This window comes from Octopus bimaculoides, chromosome 26 (assembly GCF_046866305.1).
Source record: "Octopus bimaculoides isolate indiv1 chromosome 26, ASM4686630v1, whole genome shotgun sequence".
Classification (NCBI taxonomy): domain Eukaryota; kingdom Metazoa; phylum Mollusca; class Cephalopoda; order Octopoda; family Octopodidae; genus Octopus; species Octopus bimaculoides.
Window position 1 is genome coordinate 27,668,246 of NC_142953.1, and position 17,500 is coordinate 27,685,745.

The 17,500-nt window shown below is 37.7% G+C and overlaps 2 protein-coding genes across 8 annotated transcripts in view; both read left to right on the plus strand.

Annotated features, from left to right (window-relative positions):
• LOC106868827 (cytochrome P450 3A31-like) overlaps window positions 1-7,709 on the plus strand; it is a 36,940-nt gene extending 29,231 nt beyond the window's left edge. For all 7 annotated transcript variants that reach the window (XM_089342533.1, XM_052976963.2, XM_089342532.1 and 4 more), the window contains 4 exons: window positions 101-189; window positions 5,394-5,531; window positions 5,963-6,125; window positions 7,419-7,709. In XM_089342533.1, the coding sequence (XP_089198659.1) occupies window positions 101-189; window positions 5,394-5,531; window positions 5,963-6,125; window positions 7,419-7,493 (465 nt within the window). In that variant the 3' untranslated portion in view covers window positions 7,494-7,709. The remainder of the gene's footprint in view (window positions 1-100; window positions 190-5,393; window positions 5,532-5,962; window positions 6,126-7,418) is intronic.
• Window positions 7,710-15,054: 7,345 nt separating this feature from the next.
• Window positions 15,055-17,500, plus strand: part of LOC128250902 (cytochrome P450 3A4-like) — a 33,371-nt gene continuing 30,925 nt past the window's right edge. The window contains exon 1 of the mRNA XM_089342538.1: window positions 15,055-15,265. Coding sequence (XP_089198664.1) covers window positions 15,192-15,265 — 74 coding nt within the window. The 5' untranslated portion in view covers window positions 15,055-15,191. The remainder of the gene's footprint in view (window positions 15,266-17,500) is intronic.

Here is a 17,500-nt window from a genome sequence, read left to right on the forward strand (position 1 = left end):
CCGGACTTGTGCCTCGCAGGGTAACTTTCTAGGTGCAATCCGTAGGTCATTCATGATCGAAGGGGATCTTTTTGTGACACATTTTCCTTTTGTGTTCCAGGATCTTCCCGATTATGACAATGTTCAGAAGTTACCTTACCTCGACATGTGCATGGATGAAACACTTAGGATGTACCCGATTGGAACTTCGTACGTTATTTTGGCATTTGTTCTCTTAACTGCACAATTCTAGCATAATTGTACTTTCTGTATTTATCTATCTAGAGTACATGCATGTGTACGTATAAATGTTTATATGTATCTGTATATATATATAGAAAAATCCTGGTATGTTGGCCTCCAACCAGGATTTTGCTACAGTCATCACATCAGAAACTTTTACAACACCACCTCATGTGTGTATATATATATATATATATATATATATATATATATATATATATATATATATATATATATATATATATATATATATATATATATATATATATACATATATATACATATATACATATATACATATATATATATATATATATATATATATATATATATATATATATGTATGTATGTATGTGTGTGTGTGTGTGTGTGTGTGTGTGTGTGTGTGAATAAAAATAAGAATAAAAATGAAAAAAAAAAAATACAAAAAAGGTTTTGTATGATCGTGTATAGAGGAATATATTATTTAAAAGAGTTTCAACTCTGTTTTTATGTTTTATTTATATTCTTATAAAATTGATGTGGGATATAGAATATGGAATATATAATATAATATAAATAGTAAAATGAAATGACGGGGCCTTGATGAATGCCAATAGGCATGAAAGTATATACTAGCCTTTATATATTTAATTCTCTATATTTAATATTCAATATTTCATATATTCAATAAGACATTCAATACTTCATTTCATTTTACTATTTATATTATATTATATATTCCATATTCTATATCTCACATTAATTAATATAAGAATATAAATAAAACATAAAAAACAGAGTTGGAACTCTTTTAAATAATATATATATATATATATATATGTATGTATGTATGTGTGTATATATATACATACATACATATATATATATATATAAATCGTGGCACTCCGTCGGTTACGACGACGAGTGTTCGAGTTGATCCGATAAACGGAACAGCCTGCTCGTGAAACTAACGTGCAGGTAGCTAAGCACTCCACAGATATATGTACCCTTAACATAGTTCTCGGGGGAGATATAGCCTGACACAGAGTATGACAAGGTTGGCCCTTTCAAATACAGGTACAAGAGAAACAGGAAGAAAGAGTGAGAGAAACGTGTGCAGAAAGAGTACAGCAGGGATGCCACCCCGCCCCTACCGTAGCCTCTTGGAGCTTTAGGTGTTTTCGCTCAATACACACTCACAACGCCCGGTCTTGCAATCGAAACCCCGATTCTACGACTGCCACTCTGCTGCCCGATGCACTGAGCCATTGCGCCTCCACACACACATACACACAAACACACATATATATATAATCAATAAAACCATCAACATGAACCAGACCTATGATTACACAAACGATTTGAAATATTTAACTGAATCAACATAAAATTATCTTTCATTTCAATGCAATGTTGAAACCAGCTTCAATGTTTTATAACTTGAAACGTCAGTGACCCACCTGGTCACAGGTAGCCTAGTATATACATGTATATGTATATACTGAAAACATTGATCTTAATGTCTCTTGCTAATCAAAAGGTTTGATTTCTTCCCTTTCAGGGTTATGTTACTTCTGGAGTATTTTCCATTATGCGCCGTTTTGGCTATTTATGAAGGTACCCCAAAATATAGCGTATCCGTGCTCCGTTTGTAGTCATATTTCAGGTAGGTAGGGCACAATGATTAATATTTACTGCAGTTTGATATTTTTAAATATGTATTCCACAAATAGTCACTACCATAGAATAACTATATCAGTTTAGCAAATGATTTCTCTAAATGCATTAAAAGAGTAATAAACAAATTTAGAACACCATTTCAGAAAATTATCTCCGTTTACTTTTAGCATACAAATAACAAATTAATATAAATTTATTTCTTCTACGTAACAATACCCCTCCTTAGACATCAGAGATATCAGAAATACAGCAAGATTAAAAAATTCCTTGGTGAAATGAAAGAGGATCACGAAAAGATGGCACATCATATGCATTTTATGTACATAGCGAAACTGACTTAAATCTAAAAACCTCAGCATAAAATATTCTCTATAGATTCTTCACGATCTACTGGGGCCTTCTCTCGCAGTAAAAGAGAAGAAATAATTGAAGTTAGACATTATTCATTTTACTCCATTTTAGACGTCATTGTTTGAAACTTGAAAATAATCAAATTAGATATATGAGCGTGGCAAAAATTCACTTGCACTTCAAGAGAGAAAAGAACTTTGTTAAACAAAAAATAGCCAGATTTTTTATTAGCAACCTCAATTACAATCGGGTCAAATTTGAGAAAAACATTTCTTTAAATATATATTCCAAACGATTTCAATCACCATCAGTCATCATCAGTCACCATCAGTCACCATCAATCATCACCAATCACCATCAGTCATCATCAATCACCATCAGTCATCATCAATCACCGTCAGTAACCATCAATCATCGTCAGTCATCACCATCAATCATCATCAGTCAACATCAATCACCATCAGTCATCATCAATCACCATCAATCACCATCAATCATCAACCACCGTCAGTCATCATCAATCACCATCAATCACCATCAGTCATCATCAATCACCGTCAGTCATCATCAATCACCACCAGTCATCATCAATCATTGCCAGTCACATCAATCATCATCAATCACCGTCAGTCATCATCAATCACCATCAATCATCATCAATCACCATCAGTCAACATCAATCACCATCAGTCAACATCAATCACCATCAGTCAACATCAATCACCATCAGTCAACATCAATTACCGTCAGTCATCATCAATCACCATCAGTCATCATCAATCACCATCAGTCATCATCAATCACCATCAGTCATCATCAATCATCATCAATCACCGTCAGTCATCATCAATCACCGTCATCAGTCATCATCAATTACCATCAGACATCATCAATCACCATCAGTCATCAATCATTGCCAGTCACCATCAATCATCATCAATCACCGTCAGTCACCATCAATCATCGTCAGTCATCATCAATCATCGTCAGTCATCATCAGTCATCATCAATCACCATCAATCATCATCAGTCATCATCATCAATCATCAGTCATCATCATTCGTCATTCTTTAACATCAGTTTTCCATACTGGCATGGGTTGGCCAGTTCTGCAGGATCTGGGTTGTATGGTGGTCCATCGTCTCTCTTGGCATGTTTTCTTACCACTGGATGCCTTTCCTCTCACCAATACTTGGTGAGGTTGTCACATAAACTGCAAGACGGAAACAAATGTCTGATGAGAGAATTTGGTGAACAGAAACTAAAAGAAGTCCAATGAGTGTGTGCCTGTGTATATATATGTGTGTGCACGTGTATATATGCATACATATATGTGTGTGTATATATATATGTATGTATGTATATATATATATATGTATATATATATATGTATATATATATATATATACGTACATATACGTTTATACATGTGTATGTGTATGTATATGTATATGTTTGTGTTTCTGTATTTGTTCCCCCCCCCCCATCGCTTGACAACCGATGTTGGTGTGTTTACGTCCCCTAACTTAGCGATGGAATAAGTACTACGCTTACAGTCATAACATCGATTTGTCCGACTAAAAGCACTAAAAGCAGCTCGTGCATGGCCGAATGAAGTAAAAGAATAACAGAATAAAACAATATATATGCACACACACATATATATATATATATAGATATGTATGTATGTTTGTCCTCATCATGTTTGTATATTTTCTATGTTATTCTTCTTCTTCTTATTATTATTATTCAGGTCACTGCCTGGAATCGAACTCGGAATCTTGGGGTTAGAAACCCACGCTCTTAACCACTACGCCATATGCTCCGTGGGCAATTATGAAGTGAATTTTTAGGGCTTATAAATCTAATATTTTCCTATTCTTCCTTAATACCGAGTCCCATATGCTATTCATATCTGCCCTCAGTCTGCTTAGGAGGTTGTTGTGCCCTAGCATATGTGCTGCTTCTTTTAGTTTTCGTATTTTCCAGCGGTTTTCTCTGTCTATATTATTTTAACTTCATCCCACAAGAGGAGGTGATCTCCATTTTTCCATACATGATCAGCTATACTCGATTTATCAATATCTCCTCGTGTCACAGCTTTGTGGTGTTCCTCTCCCCTTATTTTGAGGGGGTGACATGTTTCGCCTTTGTATAACCTACCACAGATGAGGACAAATATCCGTCAAATGTAAATAATGAAAATAATGTAAATAATGTACGTAATTCCTCATCTCATAAATATAGTACTGAACAAATGTAGGGGGGGGGGGGTCATCATATTGAGTAAGGAATAAACCGTCAATAGAGAGGGGAGAAGTTAGAAAGAAAATCCCGAATTGAAAATATTGGTGTATTCCAGTTTGTGGAGAATGAGAGAAAGATCAGAGTAAAATAAGAATGCGTTTGGTAGAATCCATGATCCAATGAAAAAAATACTATTATAGATAATATCCTATATCAGCTTGAAATGAGAATGTTCGATGATAATTTATTCTCTGTTCAAAACTTGAGATGTTATCTTCCATTATTCCTTGCCATAAAGTGTCTGCCTTGTATTTTTCTTTTCATCATAACAATGTAATGAAGGTAATGTATATATTAAGTATATGGTGTGTATAATATATCTTGATTATGTGGTGATGAGTATACAAGGAATAGGTAGTTCCGTTGATCAAATACTTGGAATGCTCATGAGGTTCTATTTCATTGGTGTATGTGCATTTGAGCCTGTAGGCACGCATGTATTGGGTTGTCTGGAAAGTTCATACCGATTTATTGTAGCTTACCTTTCGCCTTATTTGCCATGAAACCACCTCAATTCTGGGAAGAGGGTATTTTCCAGTTAAAGGAAAGATGGAGACGCATTGTGCAACAAAATGGTCCATATTTGGTTGATTAAAAATGTAATGGCAAGTATTTATTGACCTTTTACTTTCCTTTAAAAATCGGCACGAACTTTCTGGACAACCCAATATATATATGTGTGTGTGTGTGTGTGTGTGTGTGTGTGTGTGCGCGAAAGTTAGAGAGAGAGAGCGAAGGCGGAAGAGAGAGTGTGTGTTTATTTGTGTGGTTGTGTATTAGAAAAATGTAATTTAAGAAATAAAATAAAGAAACTATCGTATACTTTGTTCATTTCTGTATGTATCTTTCAGATTGGATCGTCAGTGCAATAAAGCATGCACAATAAAAGGTATAACAATTCCTGAAAAATTGAGCGTCAGAATTGCTGTGGATGCTCTACATTATGACCCAAAATACTATCCGGAACCGGAGAAATTTATTCCAGAAAGGTAACATTCTTAATGACTGTTTCATTGATAAGGCCAAACGTAGTTCTATGCTTAAGGTGTCTAATAGATATCGTGTGAGTGATATGATAGGCGGAAACCTCATAGGTGGAGGCCTCTCAGACTTATCGTTACTGTTCTTAGGTGTTATTAGGCTTAATCCATTGCTAATCCATTGCTAACCCGTTGCTTGTTTAATAAACATAGCTGGACCATATTTCCTTCTAATTGCGACAATTCTCTCAAGTGACCCCAGAAAATATCGCAGGAGTCGTCCTTTGCCTGCAAGAAATGATTTTCCTCAAATCGCTTAATACGACGAACATTAATAAAATTAACAAGTCAGACATGTGATAATGTACTCCTCGATATACATAATACGACTGGAATTAAACTGGGTTATTTATTCAGAGATGTAAGTTTCTTATTTACAGATTTAGTGAAGAAGCAAAATCCAAGCAAATACCGTTTGCCTACTTACCATTTGGTGGAGGACCAAGAATTTGTCTTGGAATGAGATTGGCCAAGCTGGAGTTCAAGGTAGCAGCTGTCCAAATGATTCGGAATTTCAAAATACTTCCCACAGAAAAAACAGAAGTAAGTGCTTTATTTTTGATTGGTTCAATTAGGGAAAGTTTGGCGAGGAAATTCTATTACTTATTTTTATTTTGTCATCGTCGACTTTATCTCGTATCCGAAAATTTAGTTTCTTCTACTGTGACTGCTTCATTTCTGGTGATGCCATTGACGATTATGTACACCGATTCTTGCATAGAAGAGTCGATGGCATTGACTGCATGGTAATGTTGGTGGAAGGCGAGGTCGATCTTGTCGAGCCTTACTCTCCTGTCGTTTGATTTCTTCATTTTATCTTCTGGGGACTTCAAAGATTTTGGTTCCCACGGAGACGGAGTATAGCCACTTGGTATGGTCTTGTGCATGAGTTGCTCATGGTCGCTTCTTTATATATTAAAGCTAATATTTTGCTCTGAAAGATCCCGGTCTCGGACACGGGTGCACATCAGATTTGTTCCTGTTGCATATCTACCCTTGTCTATCACTGATTGATTTGTCACTGATTCAGGATAAAAAAATGTCACGATCAATTGTGAATCGTGTTACATATATCACTAATTTATCTGTGATAACACGGGTCGGCGTTCAGTAAAAGATTCTGCTTTGAGAGCAAATGCGTGCCCATATACTATCCATAATGCTCTGGGGAATTTGGTATCTCAGAACAAACCTGCTTTTCCCAAATGTTCTATTATTCATTTTTCATTGATTTCTTCCTTTCCTGTCCTACCGGGAGAAAAATACGAGAACATTTGGTATGCGTACGTACATCAATATCAGTTGTGGTTGTTATTAGATACGTTTCAGTAAGAGTTGTGCATATTGTTTGAATACATGCAACAATGTCTACCGGTGAAGGTATTTTACATTGGTTACCGAATTCTTAAAGATTTCGGACCTGGTTAAATTTCTCCCAACCATTTGAAGTTTTTGAATTTTTAACTTTATTATTTAAAATATATATAGTTCAGGATACTTCATGTGTTATAGTTTCTGGGTCATTGAGTCTTTTGAGTATTTCAACAATCAATCTTCACAATGGCGACTCAGCAAGGGTTGATCAACCGCCAGCTTGTGTTCAGTCAGCGGTATACCTGGGAGCACTATTCACTCCTCACTCGACGGACTCGTACCTCCTGATCCATAACCACACTGAAGCAAGTTCTGCTGTCCACATGGTCAACTTGATCACATTCCCCCTAGTGAAATATGTGATGCTTAGCAGGTTGTAGATTTTGCAGGGATAACGTTATGTAATTTATTGAATATGTAATGACTTTAAAAAAAATTAATATCTGAAATTTTCTATTGCAGAACCCTCTTATATTGGACGACACTGTCTTATTGGCTGCTAAAAACGGTGTTTGGGTGAAGTTTGAACGAAGATAAAAGGTTTAATGTGCATCTGTATCAAATCATACTTGTAAAATTCCATGTGAATTAATGAATAAAAGAACAAACGAAAAATATAGGAAATGTAGCACAGAAAGTGTTTAGAGACCATTGTACCAGTATAAAATCTACATAAATGTATTTTTATTAAAGATATTTCCGTTTCTTTTCTATCATCTTTTTTTCTGATTAAAACTTTGAAAAACTTTGTAATCCATTTCCTTACTCTTATGATCGTTCAATGTTATGCTTGCGGTCTAATTCACATGGATATATATGTATATATGTATATATAATATATGTATATATGTATATATATGTATGTATGTATGTATCTATGTATGTATGTATGTACACAAACGCGCGCGAATCACACGCTCACACACGCTCACACACGCACACACTCACACACACACACACATCGGAGAATCTGTTTTTGAAAATGCATATGAACTTGAAAAACTTGTTAATATTTTAAAATAAATTTATTTACAAACATATCAAACTAGTGTCAACAAATTTTTGTTTATCAATGGTATAAAACAATGAGATTGTAACAATTTCAAATGGCGAAGTAGAGAACATGTCTAAACGATTAAATGTTCGCAAAATTCAATGACAGGAGTAGATAATATAAAAAATTATCGCCGAAGAATATAAAAATATAAAAAAATGTGTATCAGTAAAATCTACAGGTATGAATTAGATAGAGTAGCTGTAGCTTTCTCAATACTACAGCATAGGTGTTCTCTTTTCTCACTTATCTTCAGCTTTATGTCAACACCCGCTGGGTAGCTATTTTCTACATCTGTGCACAGTTTCTCTTTACTATCCCAAATCATTATGTCAGGTCTGTTGTGCTTACATCTTATTGAGGTCTTCATTGGTACATTCCACCAGTATTCCTTTTTATTATGAGTGGCTATGGCTTCTATCATATTGTGGGTTTTTATTTCTTTGTCCTCGAGATTATCCTTCCGTCGGATTTCATTATAGAGTGTCCAAGCTACAACGTCATGTCTCATCGGTAGATAATACCGTGTTGACATTTTTGGACAACTGCTTATGATGTGGGTGATATCTTCATTGTAAGCTCCTCAAAGTCTACGTAGCTTGTCACATTTTACGTCTTTTCCCGCATCTCTATCACTTTTGTGCATCAGGTACTTGGTTGACATTTTTAGTTTCTGGATTGCAAATGCATAACCATCAAAGTAGGGTGGTTTTGGTAATAATGCGGTTATTTGTCCATGATTAAATGCTTTGACGATCGGTGTTACTATCATTACGTATGCATGTATATGTGTGTGTATGTATGTATGTATGTATGTATGTATGTATGCATGCATGTATGTATGTATGTATGTATGTATGTATGTATGTAAGGAAGGTTGTTTTTCATCACGTCGGGGTCACCAAAATGTAATAATATAATTTGAAAACTCGGGAAGTCAGCAAACTGTAACGACGAAGTTTGAGGGTTGATGATGTTGATGATGATGGTGGTGGTGATGATGATGGTGATGATGATGATGATGATAATGATGATAATGATGATGGTGATGATGCAGCGGAGAAATGAATGAATGAAGAACTAATTACAAAAATGGACTTAACATTTTATTTATTTCTACTTCTCTGAAGAGATTTTGCCTAATACAATGTTCTTAATATTTACTAATATAACCAATTAGGCATATCGAATCGTCTGTAAGTGTGTAAATATGTTTGATTTTTGCAATTAATAAATTTTATTAATGTGATAGCTCCATTTTCATGATTTTTTTTTACATTAATCAAAATATTGTGCCGTGCAAAACCTCCTCCTCACCACCGTCAAATCGATATTACCTGTACAGTTGCAGAGTGTGCTACCTGTCAGATATCAGAACAACATAAAATGAATCGTTTTGCTCAAGAACACAATTCACAGCCCGAAACGGGAGTCAGGACCACGATATTCTCGGTGCAACATTCTAACAACTTGACCAACAAGCCTTTATACATTTATAAATATGTATGTGTAGGTTTGTGCACCATTACACATATGCGTGTATATATTATATTGTATAGCATGTGTAAATGTGTAAATGTGTAAGGCCTTGTCTGTATATTTATATGTGCAAGCGTAGATATTATATTAGTAGGTATTATATTAGAGCGCAGTCAGTATCTCTGTCGTTGAGATCAAAACATTTTTGTGACGTCCAAACATGTAACTTAAAACTATTGAACCTTATGCCAGCTGGCACATGAAATTTGACTCTTTAAATCTGTCTTGAACCAACTGATATTTAACTAGTTGTGATATGATTATACACATTTGGCCGACTTGTATTCTACTATCATTACGAATTTTATCAGCTACCCCATTAATTAACGTCGAATGGTTTCTTATTTAAGCGAGCAGCCGAATGATTCTCTGTATTATTGTATTTAATTTGTTTTGAAGAGACTACTCTCCGTCGTGCCATTATGAAATATACGTTATATAATATGCTTGTTTAAATCTTCATACTGTCATCTCATCAATGGTGTGTGAGTGGTCATCACAAGTCGATGAAAAAATTATAAACCATAGCATAAAAGCTATACCGTAAACTACACGCTCCTTTTATTTTCTATATGTATATATATATATATATATATATATATATATATATATATATATATATATATATATATATATATATATATATATATAATTAGTTATAGGGCAGGGAATTGTCAATTAATTAATAAATTACTAATTAACAATTTTGCCAAGTAGTTCAGTATGCAAAAAATCCTTTTTCAGTAAAACATTTATAATTATACATAATTATAAACATAATATAGGATCAGCAAAAGTTGCTTCATAGCAGTTAAACTACTAATTCTAACTACAATTAAGTCTCCAACGGATAGCAATATTCATGACTCACATAGATAAAAGAGGAAAAGTAAACAAAACAAATCCGCCGTTAGTTAATCATATACGACGTTTCGTGTTTAGAATTTTATAAAAATCCATTACACTCTTCAGCATGATATTTTAGATTATGAATATGAAAATGCTAATAAATCCATGTACATTTGACCATGCGACATCAAATATCACATAAGAAAAATCAGCATCTCCAAATTTATATCGACTAGTAAATTCCGTATCCCTCCTCAAAATTACCCCATGTGCGTCACGAATAGTCCCGCAGAAAAGATTGCAGGAGTAGATTATCAATATAGATATAGGGCAAGGAAATGTCAATTAATTAATAAATTACTAAATAACAATGTGTGTGTGTGTATTTGTATATATATATATATATATATATATATATATATATATATATATATATATATATATATATATGTGTGTGTGTGTGTGTGTGTGTGTGTGTGTGTTTGTGTGTGTGTGTGTGTGTGTGTGTGTCCTTTTGTTTGCGTTTGTCCTCCACTCACCACTTGATGACCGGTGTTGGTTTGCTTACGTCTTCGTAATATAGCGGTTCGACGAAAAGTCTGATAGAATATGTAAAAAGCTTAAAAATAATTCCTGGAATCGATCTGTTCGATAAAAGCCTTTCAAGGCGATGCTCCAGCATGATGGAAAGTAGTAAAAGATAAAAAGTAAAAGTCATTATGTTATCAGTTGGTGCAATAGACCGTTGATTAAATACAAGTCAGACATCACACCCCTACACACCCACTCCTTTCTTACTTAGGTCTCCACCCTTTCTACTACCTTTGTCTGTTTATCTCATGGGTTCTCAATCAATTGTTTGTTTCCTTTTACCTAGGGACCCTTCTGATTACTATTCTATTCTAGTGGACCCTCGTAGTGATTCAATGTCTAAAAACTAGTTCTATAGAAACTTCTTTCAAAATTCCTTTTTTTGTTCTGCGCACATTCACTTGTGTAGGTTGAACTATGTAAAATATTAGAGAAAGAAACTGCTGCAATGCGTACAAATACATAAATCTAAAGTAAATTTGTTTAGGGGCCTTTAAGATACTATTGTTGATCCGCAATTTATTATCTTGTTACGTAGACCCCTTAAATCGTACATGGACCATCAAGGACCATATGGATCCCTGTTGCGGACCACTGGATCTGTTTATTACTCTTCTATAGTTATTAACTCACCGTTCTATTTTCTAATGTGAGTGAAACATGCCATGCTCTAATAAAGACGGTGTATTAACCAAATGTTGTAGTAAATGAAAGCAAGCAACGCCCTGTAAACAACACAATTGTGACACTGACGTTATTTCCGACCACGGCATGATTTTTAAACTTAGTGCAAAAGCACCTATAATGCTCAACTTGCATCACACCTAAATATAAAGGAAACAAGATTCGCTTGACTGCCCACTTTCACCACTGTTCAATGCAAAGTTAAATGTGCATGTTTATTTACATATTCTTTTATTCGATTAATCTTTTACTTGTTTCAGTCATTTGACTACAGCCATGCTGGAGCAGCACCTTTAGTCGAGCAAATCAACACCAGGACTTATTCTTTGTATTTTGCCGAACCGCTAATTTACGGGGACGAAAACACACCAACATCGGTTGTCAAGCGATATTGGTGGGGTGGGGGGGTGGGGGGGCAAACAGAGACACACAAACATATGCACGGACACACAACACACACACACACACACATACACACACACACACACACACACACATATATATATATATATATATACATATATATATATATATATATATATATATATATATATACATACGACGGGCTTCTTTCAGTTTCCGTCTACGAAATCCACTCACAAATCTTTTAGTCCGCCCGAGGCTATAGAAGACACTTGCTCAAGGTACCGCGCAGTGGGACTGAACCATGAAGTGGTTGGTAAGCAGCCTACTTTATTTCATAACATTGGCTATGCAACCTTATAAAGGAAGGAATTCCTGAAGTACATTCCTGAAGTACATCCAACGGAAATTATATTCATAAAGTTCTATCTATCTATCTATCTATCTAGGTCGTCCCTCGGGATGCCCCAAGACTATTTCCACGTGTTTTCCCCATTCATCTTGATTTTCCATAATGGTTCTCAGCTCCTGTACCCCTTCCATACCAATATCCCCCAAGAAATTGTCGATATAGGTCGTCTTCCTTCTTCCTCTCATGGATCTTCCTTCCGTTGGTTGCCAGAACACCAGCTTGTTAGCAATTTCATCTGTGTGTCTGATGCAGTGTCCAGCTAGCCTCATCCTTCTATGCTGTATCTACAATGTTACTTTTGGTAGTCCCTGGTATAAGTCAGCGTTTGTTGTATGACTCTTCCGGGAGAAACTGAGTGCCATTTTAAACATCCTCGTATAACAACCGTACAACTGCTTCTTCAATGCTTTAGTGAGCGTTCATGTTTCAGCCCCCTATAGAAGAACAGATTCCACTGTTGCCAACTTCACTTCAATCTCCTTTGAACTCCACACCTTTTTCAATTTATGCCATGCGCTCCAGGCCGGAACTTTCCGGGCTACGATGTCTTTTTTAGTACTTTGTGTCCACGCACCAAAGTATATGAAATTTTCAACTACCTTCAGCGACTTACCGTTTCTCACTTTTACTGACACAGGCATTTCGTGGTTGAATACTTGCAGCTCCGTTTTGTTTTTATTACAGTACAATCGTACCTTCCCCGATTCCTGCTCTAATCTGCTCAGCACCTCCTGTGCCTGATCTTTCTCTCTGTTAATAATGCCAAATCATCAGACACGGTTACTGCTTGATGGCGTCTACTTCTTTGCCTATGCAATTTGAATCCTAGTCATTCTTCCTTGCCCTCGTACGTTCTACGCATTACATAGTCCAGGACGATGGCGCGGAGATAAGGTGCTAGCGTGTCGCCTTGTAATACTCCGGCTTTGACTTCAAAGTATTCCGTCTCTCCACCAGGAATAATCACATTCGCTGTGGTGTTCTCACACAGCTTACTTATTTCTCTCAGAATTCTTGGTGGAATATGCTTTAAGTATCTTCATCCTCATTCTTCTATGTACTGAATGAAAAGTCTTTTTTCAAAGTCTACTTAGAGGATAATAACCTTCCTGTTATGGCTCTTAACTCCCTTTATCAGTCTTCTAAGGACGACGATGTGAAATGTTGTTGACCGTCCTGATCTGAATCCATTTTGATTTGGTCGCAATTATTTGTCTATCTTAAGTTGTATTCGGTTAAGTATCATCTTGATCATTTTTGCAACGATGGATGGCAAACTGATCCCTCTATAATTCCCAGTATCACTTAGGTCTCCAGTTTTGGCCAGCGGTAGCAAGTCTATCTCTGACCATTAATCTGGCTACACATTGCCATTTAGTAGTTTGTTTGAAAATTCAAGGATGACGTCATGTAAATCACATCTTTTTAGTCCTCCTGGTAGGATGTTGTCAACTTCTGGATCCTTCCCAAGGAAGTTGTAGAAATGAGTGTACCCCTTCTTGATTCCACGTGCTTTGGTTCCCCTTTGATGAATCCTCATCTATTACTATCGCAAACAGCAGTAGCTTGCTTTAACCGAATACACGTCGTTGATTGGTTGAAATTACCCAAATACGACAACTTTAACACGAAATAACTTCTAAAATACAAAATTTCGTCAAAAACGTTCAGAGTAAACCGTGTTATACGTGAGAAATTCTACCAGTATTCAAAGTTTCAAAATATTTAGTTAAAGCAAATTAATTAAATAATCTGTGATTGAGATAGAATAGATCCCCTAGCGGTTCATCTATAGAGAACTAATAGGATAAGTACCAGATCTGAAAGAAACATCATCATCATCGTGATCAATAGCAACAAGAATAAACCCCCCAAAAAACTGGAGTTCTTGAAGGCGGAAAGAAGGGAGTTCGATATTTTTTCTATTAAACCTTTCAAAATGGTGCTCCAACTGGGTCAAAGTCCAGTGATTGTGACCAGTAAGAACTGTGGAAATATGTGGAAGTTAAGTCATAGTGTCTTGACATATGTGTTGAGATTGCTGCGCAATATACACCAAATTACCCATTTATTACGCGATAATTCGCAGGCATGAGTCAGTAAGATTAATACAAAGAAGAGTATAGGGTGGTGGTGGTGGGAATACAGTTGTTTGGGAGGGTGATGTTGTTGTTGGTGATGATTGTATTGATAGTGGTGGTGGCTGTTGGAGAGAGAGAGAGAGAGAGAGAGAGAGAGGAACGAGTAGCATAATGGGCACAAATATATTACAATGCATGCATATAGATCTGTGTGTGTGTGTGTGTGTATATATATGTGTATACATGTGTGTGTCTGTGTGTGTGTGCGAAAGAGATAAAGAGAGAGTGAGAGCGGGGCAGACAGAAGGAGAAACATAACGTGTGAGATAATGAAAGATACACGAAAGGGGAGAGAGATAGAGAGAGCGAGAAGAGAGTGGAGTGGGCGGTAATGTGTTCATGTGCATGGATATGAGCTCGAGTGCTATCTGCATCAGAGATAATGAGAAATACATACTGAGAGAGTGAAAGAAGAGAGAGGGAGAGTGAGGGAAAGAAAGAGAGAGATGGTGAGACAGGGATATATGGGCATATAGAGAAAGAGAACGAGAAGGAAAGAGGCACGTGACGGAAAAAGGCAGAGAGATTGGGTTGTAAAGCTTTGTATAAAAAGGCAAGTTTTTTTGCTTCACGTGTAATTCGTCGAAGAGAGAGGAGTAGCGATGGACGTGTTCGGCTTGACTGATCATGCCACGACTTTGGTACTCGGGGCTATGCTTATTTTAACCTTCTATCTGTGAGTAATGTATTCATTTCTAATCAATTATGCACAATACGCGCGAGTACAAACAAAAGCAAACACTCGCACACCCGTGACCCTTGTTTTAGCTGAGGCATCGCCTTGAAGTAGACCCCAGCAGTTATTCTTTACACCTGGCGCCTATTCTGTCTGTTATTCGTGCCGAACCGCTAGTTTACCAACATCGTTTGTCAAGCGGTGATGGGAGAAACACACACACACACACACACACACACACACACACACACACACACACACACACACACTCACACAGATATATAGGCGTTCTCTAAGTGTCATTTATCAAGTTTATTGATAAGAATGCTACACTCACACACGCGCACACACACGCATACACACACACACACGCACACACACACACACACACACACGCACAAACACACGCACACATATACGATGGGATTGTAGTATGCCGGACTTGTTCGGACACTTGCTGGCCTGCGTCTACACAAACTGGAAGCAGAATGGGAGGATTCCCAGCTCTGTGAGTCGGAGAGTGGTGAGACTGATCAGAAAAGACCCGATCAAGAGGGGACCATATTAATAATTTTAGGCCCATAACTCTACTTAATGTAGAGTTAAAGATTTTGGCTAATGTGCTAGTGGAACCGTTGACGCGTGTCGGTGAGAAACTTTTTGGGAGAGCTCAAACATGCGCCATTCCAAGCCAGGTCAATCCAGGACAATCTCCATCTCTTGCGCTACACCTTAGACGTGGTTGGTAAATTAACCGGTAAAGGTGGGGCACTGGTCCATTTAGACAAAAGTGAGGCTTTTCATAGGGTAGACCACCAGTACCTGGCGGCGGTCCTCGAGGCGGCTGGGCTAGGCCCGGACTTTCGTGGTTGGATCACTGCCATCTATGGTGACATCAAATCCACAGTCCAGACAAACGGTTACCTGTCGGTGCCGTTTGGGATCAAGCGCTCGGTTCGTCAAGGGTGTCCTCTATCTCCGCTTCTGTATGTACTGACTCTTGAGCTGCGGAGGTTGGAGAGTTTGGGGGGAGGGGGCATCCCCAATGAAATGGGATGTGGTAAGCCAGTGTCTGCATATGCGGATGACGTCACCATCACCGTGTTCGATGAAGCTCAGCTTACCTTGTGTAGAGGATGCAATCAAAGGATACGAGGCGGTGGCAGGGGCAAAAATTAACAAGGACAAGTCCATCGGCTTGCGGTTCGGTATCTGGAGCGGCAAGACGATAATGTTCAGTGCCCTGGGGCACTGGATGGATGGTCCTGTTAAGCTGCTTGGAGTCTGGTTCGGACCGGATTCCCAGAAGGAGAAGAATTGGAGTGAGGTGGCAGACAGGATCGAGGCCCTAATCCGAACCTGGTCTGGAAGGGCACTATTCCTGGAAGGAAGGGTGGAGGTGGTGCAGGTGTTTATTGCATCTGTTATCACCTAACGTCTGACCGTTGTCCCTTGCTTTGATTCGTGGCTAAGCAAGTTGGCACGCCTTCTCTTTCGCCTTTTGAGGAAGGGAGGAAAGCTGCTGGTGAGGCGCTCTGTTTGATGCCAACAACCGCTAAAGGGTGGGTTAAGGATGCCGTGGGTAATGGTGTGCAGGCATGCACTGAGGCTACGGAATCTCTTGCTCTATCTAGATGGTGACCAGGTGTGGAATTCGCTAGCGGAGGAACTCTTTCCACGACTGGCCTCCTTGGAGGAACTGAAACCCGACTTCATTAAAAGACGTAATACGACTGAATGGCAAAAGGAGTGCCGACAGGCACTCCTGCTAATGCATAAGGCGGGCAAGACCGGCAGCGGGAATACCACCTTGGTATTTTATAGAGGGTTGGCAAGGTTTAAGAGCGATGATGTCACAGGAGAAACTCTGGGGGTCGATGAGAGCCAGCTAGCCAACCTGTTTCAAAGAACTTTCAGGCCGTGGTACTTGGATACCTACCAGAAATCTCTGAACTGGCTGTGCTATAAGAACGCGTTACCTGTTCGCGACAAATTGTCTAGGCATGGAATGTCTGTGCCACCGGCATGCCCAAGGTAAGGACAGGACGATGAAACCGTCCTGCACGCTCTTGTACATTGCCCGCAGCTTTCAGGCTTGATAATTTACATAGAACACGTGTTGTCGCATCTAGGAAGAGTACAGCTATCTGCTGAGTCCATGATGAAGATTGTACCGCCACTCGGAGTATCAAAGGAAAGTGAGGCATGGTTTTTATGTACAGTCGCAGTGTTGAA